Source organism: Ranitomeya variabilis, chromosome 2 (genome assembly GCF_051348905.1).
Source record: "Ranitomeya variabilis isolate aRanVar5 chromosome 2, aRanVar5.hap1, whole genome shotgun sequence".
Taxonomy (NCBI): domain Eukaryota; kingdom Metazoa; phylum Chordata; class Amphibia; order Anura; family Dendrobatidae; genus Ranitomeya; species Ranitomeya variabilis.
The window spans coordinates 860,493,864-860,516,214 of NC_135233.1; the positions used below are offsets into that span (position 1 = coordinate 860,493,864).

At 43.9% G+C, this 22,351-nt stretch overlaps 1 protein-coding gene across 6 annotated transcripts in view; it reads left to right on the forward strand.

Annotated features, from left to right (window-relative positions):
* The window catches only part of LPP (LIM domain containing preferred translocation partner in lipoma), a 377,393-nt gene that overhangs the window by 115,666 nt on the left and 239,376 nt on the right, over window positions 1-22,351 (forward strand). For all 6 annotated transcript variants that reach the window (XM_077290271.1, XM_077290274.1, XM_077290276.1 and 3 more), the window contains one exon: window positions 2,166-2,376. In XM_077290271.1, the coding sequence (XP_077146386.1) occupies window positions 2,175-2,376 (202 nt within the window). In that variant the 5' untranslated portion in view covers window positions 2,166-2,174. The remainder of the gene's footprint in view (window positions 1-2,165; window positions 2,377-22,351) is intronic.

Below are 22,351 nucleotides of genomic sequence, written 5' to 3' on the forward strand. Positions count from 1 at the left end.
AGATTATAGATGAAGGGCTCTTAGATTAGCATGTTACATTGGGGACAAGTATTTTAAGATTTAGATTTGTAATTGTACTTCCCAAATACTGCTCCAGAGATTGTAACAAGAACATTGTATACAAGAAACTTACTACATATATTTGTTCAAAAACTGCACTTCTTTCCTTTCTTTTTACACATTTAGGTCCATGTTGCCACTTGTATTCACTTCTGGCTATCTAGTTAGTGCCACCAGACATCATTGCAATTGTCTCCACTGCTGGGCGCTGCCATTCTGTTCCTGATGGCAGCTCTGGAAGGTTAGAGTACATTGTGGGCACCACCCAGCCAATAGTATGGCCAGTTTTACCAGCATCCATACGTGTCCTGCTGACCAGCCAGACATTAGGGTCATTAGGATCCATCAGCAAGCAGGTTCTAGAGTTAATAGGAGCTGTTTCCGAGTTCTGGTATGTCTGTGCTGTTCTGGTGAACTTTATTTAGGATGGTCTCCTGGATACTCTATTTGAGTTGACTTTTGAACTGTGTAACCTTTTTTTTTTTTTGCCAAGCTTCACTGCCTGATCTTCTGGCCATGAACCCAGTTATCCTTGATGCCATTTTGTCTTTGGTTTCGCCCTTGTTACAATCACTCTAATACTGATTTCACATGTTTATCCTTAAACTTGTTCCACCAGCCAGCAGGTGACCAGATCTGGTCTTCGATACGAGATATCTTTGTAAAGTTGGACTTAGTTATTACATAATTAATAACAAATACTTCTCTTAGCATTAACAGAGTTTAAAAAAAATGACTGTACTCCCCCCAACTCCTCCCAAAGAAGGTCATTAATATCAGGTCAGTGTGCAGAGCTGGATCGAGATGGCGCCATATTCTGTGCAATTTCATTTCTCGAGTACTGCTGTTTGGCTGCCATTCATTGAATGGGATTTGAGCTGTAACAATTGAAACAAAACTGCTCATAAATGTTTACAAACTCAGAAGGCAAATGTTTGTCTGTCTTCAATGGGCAATTAATAACTTTTTAGAGTTTTCTATGTACAAAAATAAAAACTCACTAGTTTTGATCCAGTACAATGAAAGTTTTTCTGACTTTTATTTTTTTGTAAACTAGGACATACTCAAGACATTTGGGCTGAAATTATTTGCCAGTGTACAACATTGACTGAGAGAGAGGTTTTCCACTTTTCCTGAAAGGTCCCCCTTTCAGCATCTTAATGGAATTTAGATCAGGCATTCCTTTTTAGACTTATTGGCATGTTTATGGTCATTGTCATGTTGTAAGATTCAGGCAGAACCAGATTGCATTGTACTTACAGTATTGTTCTCATGACTGATCTTTAGGTGTGCAGTGGTTTGTTGGGGGGCAGTACACCCCGGAATGATAGTTCAGTTTAGCGGCATTGTTGCCCCACCATCCTGATTTGTTCTCTCCTGTGCTGCTAGCAGAGGCAGCTCTGACTTTGCAGCAATAGAGGAGTGCGGAAAACTGAAGCTGGCGGGATGCAACGATACGACTAGCCTCTGCAGCGCGTATAAGTGCACGCTCCATGTCAAGGATATCTGTCAGCTTTCGCTGGACTGTGCATTGTGTCTCCTCTGTCCCTGCAATGTTCCTTCTCCTGCATTGATTGATGTGGCTGACGTCCTCCACAGAGACTTTTGCGCCTGTGAAGGTGCGAGATTTGAACAGACTCTGTGGATGACGTTAAAGATGTCAGCATTGTCACTGCACGAGGACGGAGGATGCAGGGCCGAGGAGGCGCCGAGCACAGACCAGTGACGCCCATCAAACTAGCATACGGTTTGGGAGTATTTATGAAAGGTATTCGTTGAAATTGGTTATAAACATTTTACTGCAGTACTAGTAAAGATGTCTTAGAGGTGGTGCAGTTAGTTTATATAGGGAAGACCTGCTGAAAGTTTCCCTTTTAAATACGGTACCAACTTTTGCCATAAATATTCATAAAGGATTCCATGACTTTGACCTGCCAGACCCTGGTCCTTCACCCCCCACCCCCAAGATTTAACATTATTGTGACCGTTCTACTTTACAGTTGATAACTTCTGCTGGTGGTGAATCTAAAGCCTATAGATTTGCCCCTGTTTTTATCTCTAAAATAGGTTTACTTACTTCTATCACTTTTTTCTTTTTTTCCTAGATTGGAACAATGTCTCACCCATCTTGGCTACCTCCAAAGAGCTCAGGAGAGAGCCTTGGACATGTGACCGCCAGGATGGAAACCACACAGGGGTTTGGGGCACCAAGCATTTCCGTGTCCACTCAGCAAGCGCCTAAGAAGTTTGCACCTGTAGTAGCTCCAAAGCCAAAATATAACCCGTACCGATCAGGACAATCTGAAGGAGGGGACGGTATGTAATTTATGGTCATTTCAGTAACAAGTGGTCGTTCTAATACAGTGTGGCTCAAAAAAAACAAAAAACCTCCAGAAGATATTTCATAAATCATTGAAATCACTCTGATCATGCTTTAAGAATGCCTGCAGTATAAAAATATTCTATTCTGCTGTTATAGTCCTGTGTGCTGCGATCTAAATGTTTTCTACACCTTTTATTTAAAGCAAATAGAGCGTTAACTGGTGTATGAAGCTTCATTCATTCATTCATTCATTCATTCTAATAATGTTAATGGAGTTAAACATTAGCCCAGAGTTCTCTCTACTTGCCACACTGGAGAGTCTCTGTAAGGATTCTGAAGTGCAACTATGTACCATACCATATACCAGTACATTCATATCAGAAAGCATCATATATTAACACATTCGTTTTGTATTTTAAAAATATATTGTGTCATCAGGTTTTTGCCGCCTAATCTTGTAGCAGCATAATGTAAAGATGGATGCTTTCATTCCAGAAATGTGTCACTTACTGGGCTGCTTAGTGTAGTTTTGATAATCTCCTACTGATAGATAGTGATTTTATCACTAGAGGACCAGTGTTTCCAGTTAGGGTACTGTCACACCGTGCAATTTTCGTCGCTACGACGGCACGATTCGTGACGTCGCAGCGTCGTATGAGTATCGCTCCAGCGTCGTAGACTGCGGTCACACTTTGCAATCACGGCGCTGGAGCGATGCCGAGGTTCGCTGGTAACCAGGGTAAACATCGGGTTACTAAGCGCAGGGTCGCGCTTAGTAACCCGATGTTTACCGTGGTTACCAGCGTAAAAGTAAAAAAAAAAAAAACCGTACATACTCACCATGTGATGTCCGTCAGGTCCCTTGCCGTCTGCTTCCTGCTCTGACTGAGTGCAGCCGTACAGTGAGAGCAGAGCGCAGCGGTGATCACCGCTGTGATCTGCTCTCACTTTCCGGCCGGCGCTCACAGTCAGAGCGGGAAGCAGACTGCAAGGGACCTGACGGACATCACATGGTGAGTATGTACGGTTTGTTTTTTTTTTACTTTTACGCTGGTAACCACGGTAAACATCGGGTTACTAAGCGCGGCCCTGCGCTTAGTAACCCGATGTTTACCCTGGTTACCAGCGAACGCATCGCTGGATCGCTGTCACACACACCGATCCAGCGATGACAGCGGGAGATCCAGCGACGAAAGAAAGTTTCAAACGATCTGCTACGATGTACGATTCTCAGCAAGGTCCCTGATCGCTGCTGCATGTCAGACACTGCGATATCGTAACGATATCGCTAGAACGTCACGAATCGTACCGTCGTAGCGATCGTAATTGCACTGTGTGACAGTACCCTAAGTCAAGCATATTCATGAGCTCTGTGTAACACCGCCCCCACCACTGATTGGCAGCTTTCTATGTACACTGCACATTAGCAAAAAGCTGCCAATCCGTGTTGGGGATGGAGTTAAACAGAGCTCAGCATACAGAGAACTGCTAGATCTGCAGCAGATAAAACTGTGATTTTATCAAAATAACTGCAAGCAGCTCAGTAGGTGACACATCGCTGTAATCTTGGTTTCTGCGCAGTGAAAACTCTGTGACAGATCCCTTTATTATTATTATTATTATTATTATTATTATTATTATTTATATAGCACAATTGATTCCATGGTGCTGTACATGAGAAGGGGTTACATACAAATTACAGATATCACTTGCAGTAAGCAAACTAACAATTACAGACTGATACAGAGGGGCGAGGACCCTGCCCTTGCTGGCTTACATTCTACAGGATGATGGGGAAGGAGACAGTAGGTTGAGGGTTGCAGGAGCTCAGGTGTTGGTGAGGCGGTAGCTTCGGTAGTGATGAGGAGGCAGCAGAGTCAGTGCAGGCTGTAGGCTTACCTGAAGAGGTGGGTTTTCAGGTTCCGTCTGAAGGATCCGAATGTGGTTGATAGTCGGACGTGTTGGGGCACAGAATTCCAGAGGATGGGGGATATTCGGGAGAAGTCTTGGAGGAGGAATGAATAAGTGTGGAGGAGAGAAGGAGGTCTTGGGAGGATCGGAGATTGTGAGGGAAGATATCAGGAGATTAGTTCAGAGATATATGGAGGAGACAGGTTATGGATGGCTTTGTAGGTTAGTATTGGTAATTTGAACTGGATACGCTGAGGGAATGGGAGCCAGTGAAGAGATTTGCGGAGAAGTAGCGAGGAGAGAGATGAATTAGTCGGGCAGCAGAGTTAAGGCTGGACTACAGAGGTGCAAGGGTGTTAGCAGGGAGGCCACAGAAAAGGATGTTGTAGTAGTCAAGGCGGGAGATGATGAGGGCATGCACAAGCATTTTAGTAGATTGACTGTTGAGGAAAGGATGGATTCTGGAGATATTTTTAGGGCAGCACGGTGGCGCAGTGGTTAGCACTGCAGCCTTGCAGCGCTGGAGTCCTGGGTTCAAACCCCACCAAGCACAACATCTGCAAAGAGTTTGTATGTTCTCTCCGTGTATGCATGGGTTTCCTCCAGGTTCTCCGGTTTCCTCCCACATTCCAAAGACCTACTGATAGGGAATTTAGATTGTGAGCCCCAATGGGGACAGCGATGATAATGTGTGCAAACTGTAAAGCGCTTCAGAATATTTTAGCGCTATATAAAAATAAAGATTATTATTATTATATTTTTGAGCTGGAGGTGACAGGAGTTGGAAAGAGCTTGGATGTGCGGTTTGAAGGACAGGGCAGAATCCAGGGTTACTCCGAGGCAGGGGTTACTCCCCTTTAAACAATAGTTGTTGGAGTTGCCCTTTATGTATGTACAGCTGGAAATTTTAATGATTTATAGATAGTGGTTACTGATGCAGGTCTTCTCTTCAATAAGCTGTGGTTGGACATATTTTATTACTCATGAGCTGGGAATAGTTCTATAAGTGAAAATTTTGTAAGTTTGTAAACATTCAGAACGTCACACAGTAATGAACTTTAACTCAAACCATACTAAGAAGGTTTGCTGCATAATAAACATAATATACCCATACAGCTGGTGAAATAAGTATTGAATGTCATCAATTTTCTAAGTAAATATATTTGTTAAGGTGCTGTTAACATGAAATACAACCCATCCAATCCACATAGGCAAAGAACTCAAACCATAAATTGTGTAATAAGGAGAAACGACACAGGGAAAAAGTATTGAACACTAGAAGAGTTGCAGAAAGTCATGATGCCAGCTTAAATCTATCAGTAATTAGAAAGCAATCTTGCCACTTAGTGGAAAATATCAGCTGGTTCAACTAATGGCCTATAAAATATCTACTTACCAAAGTGCCAAGAAATATCTCATGAATGGGTAAAACCAGTGAATTTTCTCAAGACCTTAATAACCTTATTGTTGAAAACATACAGATTACATTGGATACAGAAGAATTTCTAAACTACTGAAGGTTCCAGTGAGCACTGTTGGGACCATAATCCGGAATTGGAAAGAACATCATTTTGCAAAAAACAGACCACCACCAGGTGCTCCTTGCAAGATTTCAGACAAAGGAATGAAAAGTTATCAGAACAGTTGTCCAAGTGCCAAGGACCAACTGCGGAGAGCTACAGAAAGACATGGAGGCAAAGAAAGCTATAAGTAATGCACTCATTCTCCATGGCCTGTATGCACGCTCACCACTCAAGACTCCATTGCTGGCAAAAACGCATTTACAGGAACCAGTGGAGTATAAGAACAGACCACCCAAAATTTAAATACAAAATGGATCAATTTTATTAATACACATGAAACGCATACATTAAAATAACAAAAAATATAAATCCAAGCATAAAATGGAAACATATGGAGGAGACATGGAGATAAGCAGGGAGGGAAAACAGCACCAGGTAACTACATCAGGCCAGAAAAGCAGATCAGAAGAATCGTTATAGTGCAAAGCCCAACAGTTTTGGAGCAACAAAAGTAAAGTGCATAATATGCGTTATACCCGGGGTCCCCAACCTGTAGCTCGGGAGCCATATGTGGCTCGCGAGCCTGTGATGTGTGGCTCGCAGCTGCCTGCCAGCTTGGTGCATTAGCACCAGGTGTAAATAATTAAGAGCAGATCTCAAAAGGGTGACTTTTGTGTGTAGCCCTGTACAGAAGAGCAGATCTGAATGTGGGTGAGATAGGAGACCGTGGAGCTTGGCATACTGCTTTAGTGTGATTTCAGTGGAAAAGCTTTGGTTATCATTATACCGGTAATGGAAGGTCTCGGTGTCACTACTGTGAGTGGGGAAGGAGCTGGTTGTGGCTCGCGACCCTCTTTCATAGCTGGATGAGGCCCTCAAGGTCAGAAAGGTTGGGGACCTCTCCGTTAGACAATCAGCAATTCATTAAAGTTTCCGGTCTGCTTACCCATGTTGGATCACAGCCGCTGTCACCCGCCCAATGACCCCTGATAAGACTTTCACGTACCTGCTTTGTCGAAAGGGATGATAGATTATCTGACCTCTCTGAGTTTATATATCCTGCTATTGAAGGCGCCGATGACTGCGGCGCATGCACCCTGGAAAGCTCTGCATACTTCTGGTCGTCTCCCCCACCGCCGTCGCATCACTGTGCGCATGTGGGTGAAAGGTCATCCAGTAATGTCATGGGGCATGCGCACAGCGATAAAATCGACAACTACAGAGGGAGCAACATAGTGTCAGAGTCCCAGTGAGCACGCGCACCCTTAGCGGCCATATTACTGAGACCAGAGTCAAATACATAAAGTGGCCATCTTGGGTAAGATATACTATATAACATCTACAACTTTTCTCGGGTAGAATAATGAAGGAAAAGTAGGGAAGGGGAAGGATAAAGTGCAGAGAAGGAGATATATTAACAAATATACGTTGTATATAACAATATGCATAAAGGGGAATGTGCTAAGGATGCCTCATGACTTCATATAATAATATATACAACTGACTGGGTGATAAAGTAAAAATAAAAAGGAAATAAAAAATGAAGAGAACATTAAATTACACAATATTATAAAAGTACAGACCAAAAGTTTGGACATACCTTCTTATTTAAAGATTTTTCTGTATTTTCATGACTATGAAAATTGTAAATTCACACTGAAGGTATCAAAACTATGAATTAACACATGTGGAATTATATACTTAACAAAAAAGTGTGAAACAACTGAAAATATGCCTTATATTCTAGGTTCTTCAAATAGACACACCTTTTGCTTTGATGACTGCTTTGCACACTCTTGGCATTCTCTTGATGAGCTTCAAGAGGTAGTCACCGGGAATGGTCTTACAACAATCTTGAATGAGTTCCCAGAGATGCTTAGCACTTGTTGGCCCTTTTGCCTTCACTCTGCGGTCCAGCTCACCCCAAACCATCTCAACTGGGTTTAGGTCTGGTGACTGTGGAGGCCAGGTCATCTGGCGTAGCACCCCATCACTCTCCATCTTGGTTAAATAGCCCTGACACAGCCTGGAGGTGTGTTTTGGGTCATTGTCCTGTTGAAAAATAAATGATGGTCCAACTAAACGCAAACTGAAATGGAATAGCATGCCGCTGCAAGATGGTGTCGTAGCAATGCTGGTTCAGTATGCCTTCAATTTTGAATAAATCCCCAACAGTGTCACCAGCAAAGCACCTCCACACCATCACACCACCTCCGCCATGCTTCACGGTGGGAACCAGGCATGTAGAGTCCATCTGTTCACCTTTTCTGCGTCGCACAAAGACACGGTGGTTGGAACCAAATTTGGACCCATCAGACCAAAGAACAGATTTCCACTGGTCTAATGTCTAATGTCCATTCCTTGTGTTCTTTAGCCCAAACAAGTCTCTTCTGCTTGTTGCCTGTCATTAGCAGTGGTTTTCTAGCAGCTATTTTACCATGAAGGCCTGCTGCACAAAGTCTCCTCTTAACAGTTGTTGTAGAGATGTGTCTGCTGCTAGAACTCTGTGTTGCATTGACCTGGTCTCTAATCTGAGCTGCTGTTAACCTGCGATTTCTGAGGCTGGTGACTCGGATAAACTTGTCCTCAGAAGCAGAGGTGACTCTTGGTCTTCCTATCCTGGGGCGGTCCTCATGTGAGCCAGTTTCTTTGTAGCGCTTGATGGTTTTTGCCACTGCACTTGGGGACACTTCCAAAGTTTTCTCAATTTTTCGGACTGACTAACCTTCATTTCTTAACGTAATGATGGCCACTCGTTTTTCTTTACTTAGCTGCTTTTTTCTCCCCATAATACAAATTCTAACAGTCTATTCAGTAGGATGATCAGCTGTGTATCCACCAGACTTCTGCACAACACAACTGATGGTCCCAACCCCATTTATAAGGCAAGAAATCCCACTTATTAAACCTGACAGGGCACACCTGTGAAAACCATTCCTGGTGACTACCTCTTGAAACTCATCAAGAGAATGCCAAGAGTGTGCAAAGCAGTCATCAAAGCAAAAGGTGGCTACTTTGAATAACCTAGAATATATGACATATTTTCAGTTGTTTCACACTTTTTTGTTAAGTATATAATTCCACATGTGTTAATTCATAGTATTGATGCCTTCAGTGTGAATGTACAACTTTCATAGTCATGAAAATACAGAAAAAATTTTAAATGAGAAGGTGTGTCCAAACTTTTGGTCTGTACTGTATATAAAAGACTGGTACAACTACAGTTGCTACATATCAAATTCCGCATAGAAAAAAACTGTAGGGACCAGCAAAAAGATGATTCAAACAATTCCTATCAAGATGGTTGATCTTCATAAGACCGAACATTCAGGTCAAAGGCAGAGCAAAGTACTGCATTGCGCATGTGGAAAGGTCAAATAGTCCTGGCACCTGCGCACTGCAGTACCTTGCTCTGCCCTCAACAGGGCAGATAAGTACGCCTGCAGCGGAGCACGGTGCCGAGTAGTCTCTGGATGACGCAGGGATGCTTCATCCACATGAAGCAAGCAGAAGGGCGGCATCGCAAGAAGATGGGAGGCGCCGGACCAAGACCTGCGACACCCATCTGACCAGACCACCCACCTAGGTGAGTATAATAAAACTCATTTTTCTTCTCTCACAGGTCGGGTTGGAGTTGTATAAACAGCATTATAGAATGCTGTATATCATCCCTGAAAGGTTATGGCCGTAACTTATATCGGCCAAAACTGGTGACAGGTTCACTAAGAAACAAACAGCTGCACTCTGAAATGCTATAATATATAGTCTTTGAACTTCTCCCAGCAGGCTATGGCATTTTTAATTAGAGCTGGATCATGCCCGTCTTTAAAATTGTAGTCTTTCTGCCTGGGGGAGAGGTATGTTAGGTATAGGGTCCCAACAATGGGGTATGCCTTGTCGCTGGCTGTTGGGCTTTCATTAATTGGCCCATCTATGCCCCAAGTACCTTTTTTATTTTTTACATATTTTCTATAAAAGTAATGCAGTTCCAATTTCATATATTCAATGTTTGCATGTTATAGAATTTCAAAGTGCAGCTGTATTTTCTTGGCTTTATTGTGTATGAATATATATATATATATTACTCGCTAATCCCGCCCCGTGCACAGTAGCTCTGCCCCCCCACATCACCACACACAATCCCGCCCCCACCCCATTATTACACACAATCCTGCCCCCACCACATTACCACACATATTCCCTCCCCCCACCATATTACCACACACAATCCCGCCCCCCCACCACATTACCACACACAATCCCCCCCACCACATTACCACACACAATAACGCCCCCCCCACCACATTACCACACACAATAACGCCCCCCCCACCACATTACCACACACAATCCCGCACCCCCACCACATTACCACACACAATAACGCCCCCCCCACCACATTACCACACACAATAACGCCCCCCCCACCACATTACCACACAATCCCGCGCCCCACCACATTACCACACACAATCCCGCACCCCCAACACATTACCACACACAATCCCGCACCCCCACCACATTACCACACACGATCCCGCCCCCCCACCACATTACCACACACAATCCCCCCCACCACATTACCACACACAATAACGCCCCCCCCACCACATTACCACACACAATAACGCCCCCCCCACCACATTACCACACAATCCCGCGCCCCACCACATTACCACACACAATCCCGCACCCCCACCACATTACCACACACAATCCCGCACCCCCACCACATTACCACACACGATCCCGCCCCCCCACCACATTACCACACACGATCCCGCCCCCCACCACATTACCACTCAATCCCGCCCCCCACATTATCATACGATGCTCCGTCCCCACACATTACCACACGAGGCTCCGTCCCCACACATTACCACACGAGGCTCCGTCCCCACACATTACCACACGAGGCTCCGTCCCCACACATTACCACACGAGGCTCCGTCCCCACACATTACCACACGAGGCTCCGTCCCCACACATTACCACACGAGGCTCCGTCCCCACACATTACCACACGAGTCCAGTTTGCTTTTGATTTTACACTGTGAATAAAATGTATTAGTATTATTCTGATTTTTAGTTATTATTATTAACTTCATTTGAAGTTAATTTACCACCTGCGTAAGCGCTATTGAATGTTGTCATTATTTACTTTAGTTTAATCACTAGCAGCGTTAATTAGATAGCAATGAGCATGCCGAGCGTTAGCTGGCTGGAAACAGCTAGTTATTACATATAACTTAATTTCTGTAAATCTATGCTTTTATTTCTTTTAGTTTGGGGCTTTTATACTTTTCTTTTCTAAATATAGATGTCTTATAATACTTTATCTGATAATCTGCCACCTATCAGATGCTCACATTTCCTAGGTTTTGGAAATACACATTCACGTATATACTAGGTGACATCCTAAAGGCGAAACACCGCGGGATGACTTTCCCTTCCATCAAGCTTACTTTGCTTTATTCATTAACACTGGTTTGTTTGGCTTTTATCTCAGTCATTCACATTCTTTGTGCTGTTTGGATTTGTGCTGATGGCATTCGCTGCTCAAATGTGCGTAATTCTCCTATCCCAGGGGATCCGCTGGCACCGAAGGACAGTCTGAAAGAACTGTTTGTTCTGAGAAGAGCAGATGAATGCAGGGAAGTGCTACAGTAGTGTAATTCAGGGAGCACCCATCACTGCCGCGGGCATGAGCGCTGACCAAGGATGCTGCAGTTTCCTATATGTACCACTATATATTATGTCACGTAATCATTTACCCCATATGTGGATGCTGCTATTGACTTCTATATGCAGTGTCTGTGCAGACTGTTATTAAAACGTTGATTAATATCGAAGAGCAAATGCTGATGACTGTGGCAGACAATACATGCATAATAAATGGGAACACAAAAACATTAGAGAACCTCGTGGTGAGAGATGAATGTGGTAACTATTGGCACAGACTGAATTGAGGATTTGCTTTAAATAATTAGTTAGGATTGCATGTAGAAGACAATTGAGTCCCACACAGCTGACGTGATTGTCCAAACATCTGATGAATATGGGGGCCTCCCAACTCTTACCCTGATAGATGTCAGGGGTGATAAGGTCAGATGTGTTGGAAAAAGATAATCTAATACACAGTGCTCAAAAAAATAAAGGAAGCACTTAAACAACAGAATATAACTCCAAGTAAATCAAACTTCTGTGAAATCAAACTGTCCACTTAGGAAGCAACACAGTTTGACAATCAATTTCACGTGCTGTTGTGCAAATGGAATAGACAACAGATGGAAATTATTGGCATTTATCAAGACACACTCAATAAAGGAGTGGTTCGCAGGTGGTGACCACAGCTCAGTACCAATGCTTTCTGGCTGATGTTTTGGTCACTTTTGAATGTTGGTTGTGCTTTCACACTCGTGGTAGCATGAGACAGACTCTACAACCCACACAAGTGGCTCAGGTAGTGCAGCTCATCCATGATGGCACATCAATGCAAGCTGTGGCAAGAAGGTTTGCTGTGTCTGTCAGCGTAGTGTCCAGAGGCTGGAGGCGCTACCAGGAGACAGGCCAGTACACCAGGAGACGTGGAGGGGGCCGTAGGAGGGCAACAACCCAGCAGCAGGACCGCTACCTCCTCCTTTGTGCAAGGAGGAACAGGAGGAGCACTGCCAGAGCCCTGCAAAATGACCTCCAGCAGGCCACAAATGTGCATGTGTCTGCACAAACGGGTAGAAACCGACTCCATGAGGATGGTCTGAGTGCCCGACGTCCACAGATGGGGGTTGTGCTCACAGCCCAACACCATGCAGGAACGCTTGACATTTGCCACTGGCGCCCTGTGCTCTTCACAGATGAAAGCAGGTTCACACTGAGCACATGTGACAGACGTGACAGAGTCTGGAGATGCCGTGGAGAGCAATCTGCTACCTGCAACATCCTTTATCATGGCTGGTTTGGCAGTGGGTCAGTAATGGTGTGGGTGGCATTTCTTTGGAGGGCCGCACAGCCCTCCATCTGCTCTCCATAGGTAGCCTGACTGCGATTAGGTACCGAGATGAAATCCTCAGACCCCTTGTGAGACCATATGCTGGTGCGGTTGACCCTGCGTTCCTCCTAATGCAGGACAATGCCAGACCTCATGTAGCTGGAGTGTCAGCAGTTCCTACAAGATGAAGGCATTGAAGCTATGGACTGGCCTGCCCGTTCCCCAGACGTGAATCTGATTGCACACATCTGGGACATCATGTCTCGCACCATCCACCAACGTCGCGTTGCACCACAGACTGTCCAGGAGTTGGCAGATGCTTTAGTCCAGGTCTGGGAGGAGATCCCTCAGGAGACGATCCGCCGCCTCATCAGAAGCATGCCAAGGCATTGTAGGGAGATCATACAGGCACGTGGAGGCCACATACACTGCAGAGCATCATTTCCTTGTCTTGAGGCATTTCCACTGAAGTTGGATCAGCCATTTCCACTTTGATTTTGAGCATCATTCCAACTCCAGACCTCCGTGGGATATTAGTTGTGATTTACGTTGACAATTTTTAGGTTTTACTGTTCTCAACACCCCTAAACAGTGTTCACAAGCAGAAACGGTTGCAGTGGGCCCAAACATACATGAAGACTAATTTTCAAAGAGGCTTGTTTACTGATTAGTGTCGCGCAACCCTGGATGGTCCAGATGGATGGTGTAGTAGATGGTTGGTGGATGGTCACCATGTCCCAACAAGGTTGCGACGTCAGCAAGGACGTGGAGTCATGTTTTGGGCTGGAATAATGGAGAAACAGCTGGTAGGGCCCTTTAAGTTTCCTGAAGGTGTGAAAATGACCTCTGCAAAGTATGTAGAGTTTCTGACTAACAACTTTCTTCCATGGTCTAAAAAGCAGAAACGGTTCTTCAGGAGCAAAATCATCTTCATGCATGACAATGCACCATCTCATGCTGGAAAGAATACCTCTGAGTCATTGGCTGCTATGGGCATAAAAGGAGATAAACTCATGGTGTGGCCACCATCTTCCCCTGACCTCAACCCTATAAAGAGCCTTTTGGAGTATCATCAACGCCCATGGGCGTAGAATGCAGTGCATATTAATTTCTTTACCAGCGGGCACAGGAGTTAGCTGGAGCCGCCGGCTCCAGCCTGCTGTGACCCGATGCTCCACTGAAACCGAGCCCATACAGCCATACTATAAGATGCACCCACCATTTTCCTCCACATTTTGGGAGGAATGAAGTGCGTCTTATAGTCCAAAAAATACGGCAATTTTGAAAATGCTGTACGTGGTCACAATACCATCTGTATGGGGCTGTAGGAGAGATGTCTGTTAACCAAATGTTTTTGCCGATGGTTATCTCACCTGTATGACCAGCTTGACATTAGCCTTTACATTTTTATTGGCTCGTCTTGCTGCACAGTTTTATTCACACTGTTGTCATATAGTTGGGAGTGTGGAACTCTTTGAAATCTGTGCACACTAAAAGGGTATTGCCATTTTGTAATGTGGCAGGCATATTGCTAGGACTCGCTTATCTTGAGGCTTCAGCGCTAAGTTAGTTCTGTGTCCCTTGCACTGTTTTTTCTGTGTAGAGCTGGCCCAGAATGCAGCTGTGCAGGGAAAGCCTAGACCGAGTCACAGTGCTAAATTGGAGCCGTGGCCCACTCATTCTCATGATCTGTGGACGTTTCAGGTCTGTTTCCTATTGAGCATAAAGTGATGGCGACCCCTAAATTTAATTTCTAGGATTTCACATTGATTTATACGATTACAGAATATGTTCACAATATATTATAGTTAGTCTAAGGCTCATGCTCAGTGTAGGCAAAAAGCTTACTTGGTGGGTGCACTCGGACCTTAAGAATAGAAAGTATCGATTTACTCATCTATTAAAATCGGACCTGAAAGTGAGATCCATGTGTCTCCGAGCAGGTCGTATTCTGATGCAGATCAGACTCTGCCATTAAAGTCTGTAGATTCGTGGCTCCCAGATGTAGACCGGTTTGCATCTGTCTCTCATGAATTTGTTGCTTAGTAATACATTTGTGAATTGTTTCCCTACAGGGGTCTTTTTATTGGCTCGGAAGCCACTAGGATGACGCATGGGAAAATAATTTGTCTGTTTCTCTCGGATACTAATACTCACCTGGTTGTGTGAATGCGGCCATGGGCCTACATTCACTGACCGCAAAAATATTTTTTAATTTTTTTGATAAATTGAAACATGTAGTGTGTTTGAAAGTTTATATTTTGTTTTATTTTATTTTTTTTTTATTTCTATGAATGATTACACAGAATATCTCCTAGAATTGAGCAGAAAGTGTCACAATGGTCTGGGTCGGCGGCAGCCCATGGCTAGTCCAGAGCCCTGTGATCCTTCTCCTACCTGGCAGAATCCTAGTCATGTGTGCCTCATACCACAACAATGATGTTGCCCTAGGCCTACTAATCAGAAGTGGCTCCTGCTTGTAAAGGACGCTCACAGGGCTCTGGTCCAGTGGCCACAGGCTACCAACTTTTATTATTTGTATGCTGCAATAACCAGGTCGGGTCAGTAAGATGTACAAGAACCTATTGCTACTGATGTAAATGTTAAACACAGAAAGCTATTCAACAATAGGAGAGAAATAAGTGTACGGCAGAGTGAGAAGATTTTTCTGTTTTCTTGAGTACAGAACGTATTATGTGACTGGCTTTGTCCGGCCAGAGTTGCTTGGCAACATGAGAACGTTGTACCTTGAACAGGAAGAAGTCACTTATTACACGGGTTAGGAATAGCACTAGCGGCCGTGCATTTCTGGGCTCGCAATCTGCTTTTATACACATCATGCTGTACGTGCTGAGCTTAGCCCTTCTTTGTTATCGCCTGTTTTGTAAGCAGTGGCCATCCTGCCCGACTCGCTACACAGAATATTAATACTTCTATTTTGTAGCCATCAGCTTTCATAGTTGACTGATAAATGAGCTTCGCTATAGGGGTATGTGCACACATTGTGTTTTGATGCCTTTTTCAATGTGGTTTTGTCACAGAAAAAGTGCAGCAATTTACAGCATCCGCAAAGTGAATAAGATTTCTGAAACCTCATGCACATGTTTTAAGCAGTTTTACATTTCTAGCATGTCAAACCTTTCAGTATTTTTCAACCACTGTAATGAAAGGGGAAAGAAATACGCATGCAGAAAATGCACCAAAAATGCAGTAAAAATATACACTTATTTTATGCAGCGTTTTCCTGCCAAGCAATGCGTTTTTGGTGCAGAACTTCCTGCTGCAAATACTTAAAGGGAACCGGTTACCAGAAATAGCGCTATTAACCTACAGACATGGGGTTAAGCAGCAGGTTAATAGCATTGTAATGCTGGCTGGTGCCTACACGTAGCCGAGGGCTGCAGGGAGAAAGTTAACTTTTCTCCCCAGGAGTATTCCCGTTTCACCTAATGTTCAGCCACTGATACCAGCAGTTATCCCATAACAGAAATGGCAGCTCTCCGCAACAGGCTAGAGAGTCCAGGATTCTGATATGCTCTATATGTGCTTCTGTTACATTTACATGTCAGGATCTCTTGGCTCAGTTTAAAAAAAGAAAAAGGAAAAAAATATCAGACTATTTGGTTGTTGGTACATTGGAGACATTTGCCTTTTGTGTAAAAACCCTATCAGTAAATAAACTTGAGAAAATTGCTTAGTTTGGCGTCAGTTGCATTGTGCCATAATGGCATTAAATTAATTTTACAAGACATATAAAAGTAAGTATTCTTTTTAAAGGTTCAGAAAGGCATTTTTGTTACAGGTGTGTCAGATGCTACAGACTGTCGCTCTGCATCTGGCTGCAGAAGGTCTCTGTTTGGCATTGCAGACGCCTTCTTAATCCTTCTGGCTTTGAGACCCAGTGGCAACCTCCCTCCTGCTCTAATTGACACACCTGGACCTGAATGTTTATAGACTCTCAATCTGCTTCAGGGAGTTGCCGGTGATATTCACATTTTCCCTTGTGAAGGCTTGGAGCTATAGCAGTCAGCTTACTTCCTCTCTGGTGCTGTTGGAGGACCTTAGGTGTTACCTATCTGAGTCTGCGCACGTTAAGTTGTTTCCTCTTGTTTGTCTCCCTTCTTTTCTTTTGTGTTCAGTGGGGACTGACCAATGGAACCCCCTCCCTTCCCTATTCAGGGCCTAGCTCTAGGGATATACAGGACCTAGGTTCCTGCTCGGCGATTGGTGTGGAACCAATATAGGGGAGGCAGGCCGCTATTAGATCTACCCAAGGGTCTCCACTCCTCTTCCCTAGCATTTGGGCTTTCCTTCCCCTCTTCCCCTTATGTTGCATTTAGTCTTCTCTCGCTGTGCGTGACAGTTTGTCTACTTGAAAAAAACTCACATGTTAAGAGAATAAATTCTGCACAGAAAATCTGCATCAAGTCAGTTTTCACATTTCACAAACCCGGATCCAAAACATTGATGACATTCAGACCATTTTTTGCGTATGTGAAAAATCTAAATCTGTGACGTCTGAATGAGGCCTTATAAGGTATTTTTTAACGTTCTTTTGCATCAAATAGTTTAACTCTCTTCTGGAATAACCTGTCCGATTTTACATTTCATATTCTCTTAGAAGCATAGTGTTTGTTGCATACTGACACAATCAACAATATATCATTTTGATGTTCATTCCTACTTTTTATTGCTTCAAACTTGACGAACTAGGCAGCCATAACTTGGATAAATTAAGATTAAACTTCAGACCTTAAAGTTAAGGCTGACCATGTAGAAAAATCTCCAATTTGTTATTTGGGTCCTGTGAAGAAAATTGGAGATATAGCTTTGTCAATCATTGATATCCTATTTGGCGTGGAATAATAAAATTCCCTTCCCATGTGCAGCTTTAACAGGACACCTTGCTTAGCAGGGGGGTTAAGCCTTAAAAGGCTGTGATTGACAGATCTCACACCTTGAGCCAGCTAAGCTCAGAACAAAAGGCTTGCTTGCAAAATAGGTACCATGATAACTGCTTTGTTTATTCAGCTATGATTTCATAAGGAGAATATGGACTTATCGTACTTCCTGGTCACACACTGGCTACAATTTTGAAATGTCTGGCCGGATCTAGCACCTTCCAGGGTCTCGATCCCTTGTAGCACCACAAAGTAGGAAGATGCGTAGAATGGCTAGTAGGATCCAGGTTGGTGTATTTGGTCTCAATGCGTATCAGGGGCCCGGCTGGATCCGATGGTACCAAAAATGCCTCCCTAGGATTGTCTTCTTAAAGACTTATGACCCTTATTAGGTTTTGGAGTTTTTAGCTGCTAGATGCAAGGAGGGGGTTTAGGTTCAGCCCAGAGGGTGGGAAGGGTTTAGGTTCAGCCCAGAGGGTAGGAGGGATTTAGGTTCAGCCCAGAGGGTGGGAGGGGGTTTAGGTTCAGCCCAGAGGGCAGGAGGTGTGTGATGCAAAGGAGATAAAGACTAGTGTAAATGTGGTCGCTCTCTCTGTTTATGCTTGAGGTTCATTATGAAGGTGGGACCCATGTCGAGTAACATGCTGTGAAGGACCTAGGAACCAGCTAGCAGCTCATGCCCCCTGCGGCCCAACATTCACATAGTTGAACATCCACCTGGCATTTGATATGATCTGTTTACTTATATCTTTAGTACTACCACTATTTGCATTTGCATTTCTGACCATTCTATATGTATAACTATTGTGTATATAGTGTATTGTCTAGTGTGCTGTTAAGGCAATTAAATATATAATTTAACCTTGAACTGCTCTTTTATCTCAATCCACATGTCCGTTTCTCGGGTTAACTTTCCATTCTACCAGGGCTCTTTCTGGCCCGATATAATCCCATTAATGGACCAGGCTTATATCTAACGAGGAACTGGTCTACCAGGTTGACTAGGCACTGTTTCACTGGTGCTAGTTAAAGGGGCATCTTTGCCTGTCAGGGTTGTGGACGAGGGTTGTCCTGCATGAGTGACTGCGTGTAAAATGTGTCCCCAGGGGGTGCGGAACGTCACATTGGTGGAAGTAGGGAGATCACATTATGTGATTCTTCTGACATAATAGTGATGTGTAGTGAGGTGTGGGTTCATCACAGGCCTCCATTTCCATTTTATTTTTCCTTTTTATATTTTTAATAATGAAGATGGTTTTTAATTTCAGTTCACCCATTCCCTTTAAAGGGATTTTTGGGGGAATATTTTTTTTTTTTGTGCTATGAGCCTGTGAACTAACAGGCAGGTAGTTGCTAACTATCTACAGTACATGTTCTATCCGGCTCAGAGTAGTCACAGACCGCTCCTGCTGGTGATTCTGCTGCTTCATGTCAGCAAGCAGCTCTTCCTCTTCTGGCCTGCTCTGTTGACATGATGGACTGCCAAAATAATGGTTATTAAGAGGCAGCTTCCCGCAGTTACACAGCATGGAGCCAACTGTCAATCATCATGACATAGTCAGTGACGCCCTGTAAAACACAGAAGTGAAGCAACTGCTCTGTCCATGTGATGTCAGGGCAAGCAGCAGGAGCAGTCTGACCGCTCTGAGCCAGCAGTGCCTGGCAGCGGGCAAAACAGGCAGGTAGCTGGCAACATGCAAATAATGCTATCACACCCACAGTGGCGAGACATGCTGAGAGGGACAACTAGTCTTGGGAAACAACGCCCTATCGGCTAGTCCAAAGATTAATTTGCAAATGATAAACTGACTTTAGAGATACTTTTTCTAAAGCTCTGTTTGTGTCATACGTAATAAAGAGCTGATTAGGCAGGCAGTTTGTACAGAAAGATGCAAATGCTGGTGTTTTGGGAGGCATGGGGGCTGGTCCGGTTCCCTTAAGCTCCAGTTCAGTCTGGAACTTGCCACCTGATAAAATACAGCACAGTGGTGCACTATTGCTTTGCGTCGCTGGGGTCCTGGGTTTAAATCCCAACAAGGACAAAATTTGTAAGGTTGGAAATTTAGATTTTGATCCCCCAATAGTGACCGTGATGGTGATGTCTGTAAAACGTTATGGCATATGATGGCGCTATATAAGTAAAATAAATGAAAGTTTGAGATTAGTCTTGATAAACTTGTACCGTTCTAAAAACAAGATGCAGTGTACTTCCATACAGTGTTAGGTGATCAAATACCAATCCAAAGTATTTAATGAAAATCTCTGTGTTCATTGTACCGCTATATTTTCTTATCCATATTTCTGGAGTTGTCCTCCAAATTCTAGATTTTGTGACCCAAACTAAGTCATATATGACTATACTCATCTTCCCGGGTCCACTGGTGAGTAGGGTTGAGCGACCTTAGCTTTTTTAGGATCGAGGTGGGTTTTGTGAAACCCGACCTTCTCGGATGTCGGATCGTATGGAATCGGCCGATTCTACTGTAAAGTCGGGTTCCGGACCCGGAACACGAAACCCAATGTATGTCAATGAAATTACTCTCTCTCTCTCTCTCTCTCTCTCTCTCTCCCTCTCTCTCTCCCTCTCTCTCTCCCTCTCCCTCTCCCTCTCCCTCTCCCTCTCCCTCTCCCTCTCCCTCTCCCTCTCCCTCTCCCTCTCCCCCTCCCCCTCCCCCTCCCCCTCCCCCTCCCCCTCCCTCTCCTCCTCTCCTCCTCTCCTCCTCTCCTCCTCTCCTCCGTGCAAGGCATATGTTATTTTTTGACTCCGGAAATTACTACGTCCGAAAACGTAACATAGCACTATGATGCCGCAGGAGCCGGAACCTATGTCATCACGCTGCCCACAATTAATTGGCTCAAAAAAATGGCGGGGAAGGCGTCATTCGAAACGCGACTTTGGCGCCAAGTTCGCGTTCCACGTGGCCGACCCACACTGGGATCGGATCGGGTTTCATGAGACGCCGACTTTGCCAAAAGTCGGCGACTTATGAAAATGAACGACCCGTTTCGCTCAACCCTACTGGTGAGTCTTGGTGTTTGGCATTGGCTGCGGCAGCCAATCGGTGATCTCCGTGGCCCTAGTTGGGTGTTCACGTGGGGACAGAATGCTCCGCTCAGAGCCACTGAACTCACGGGTTACTGCGCTGTCGATACGATGTCCGCGCCGCAGTAAATGTCAGATACCGGGCACGACGACAAAGACTCGCCGATGGGCTCTGGGAGGGAGAGAACAGCCCTGTTTGTTATTTTTTATAGCAACGTTCAGCCAAGGTGAAAAGTTTAATTGAAAGGGAACAACTCCTATAAAAGAGAATCTGTCACCATGTTTTTCCTACCCCAACTGAAAGCAGAATGATGGAGAGGCAGTGCCATGAATCCAGCTATGTATAACTGGGCTGCTTGCTGCCGTTATAATAAAAGCAGTTTTATCTGTTGCAGATGAGCAAGTTATCTGAGCTCTGTATAATGCCACCCACACCACTGAGTAGCATCTTTCTGCCTATGCACAGTGGTGGGAGCAGGGATATACAGAGCTCATGAATATACCATACTTTACCACTAGAGGTCTAGTAAATCTGCTGCCAAGTAGTCATCTGCTGATAAAACACTTGATTTTATCAAAACTGCTACAAGCAGACCAGTAAGTGACACATCACTGGAATCCCTACATTATAGTGCTCTCAGATTAGGTGGCAAAAGCCTGGTGACAGACTCTATTACAGGCAATAGACTCCCACAATACAGTAATGTAATTTTTCCTTTGTGCAAACTTTTTATAAGGCAATAATGAGATGAAGTGTAAGAAGCAACTAAACCTTTATCTTGTTAAAGGAGTATTCCAGCGCTGCTCACGTCATGTGTACAGATGTTCTGATCTATTCCAGTGCATAGGTCCGGTGCGCCACACGTGATCGTCCCTGGCTTCTGGCCGGTGTCTGTGGCGTCATGTGCACCACTTGCTTCCCGATGCAGAGGTGTGCGCCACATACTAACAATTTAAGGTCCAACATAAGAATGACTAAATCAAGTTTGAGATCCTTTTTAATTTTATTTTACTTTTTAAAGATTATTATTTTTATCTATAAGCAAATTTAGATTTTCTTTTCCTGTAAATAAGGTTTCCTGAAAATATTCCCTGGTCTAGAGTCCCAAGTGGCTACGATAGATACTATATGTTCAGGAAATCGGACGGTGCTAACTTCCTCTATCTTGTCAGGGAAACTAATTTGTTCGTAGATAAACTTCTGTAAAATTGTTTCAAATCCCTTAAGTGGAATTTTCTAGAAACTGTTTTACTTTCATATTATATTTTGGCTGTTTTCCTGTTACCTCCCACATGCTAATTTGCCATGTAGTCACATACAGCAAGTATTTGCACCTCCCCCTCAAAGTTCTTAGTATGTAAGGTTTTTTTAACCCTTTTCTTTATTATGCAAGTAAAAAGTCTACACCCCCTTAAAATGCCAGGTTTCTGTAATGTAAAAACATATCATAGCAACAAGAATCTTTACAGAACTTTCCACCTTTAATGTTACCCATAATCTGTACAATTCAATTAAAAAAAAAAAACAAAAAAAACTTTTGAGTGGACAAATAAAAAAACAAACAAAAGAAATCTTAAAATAATGTGGTTCCATAAATATGG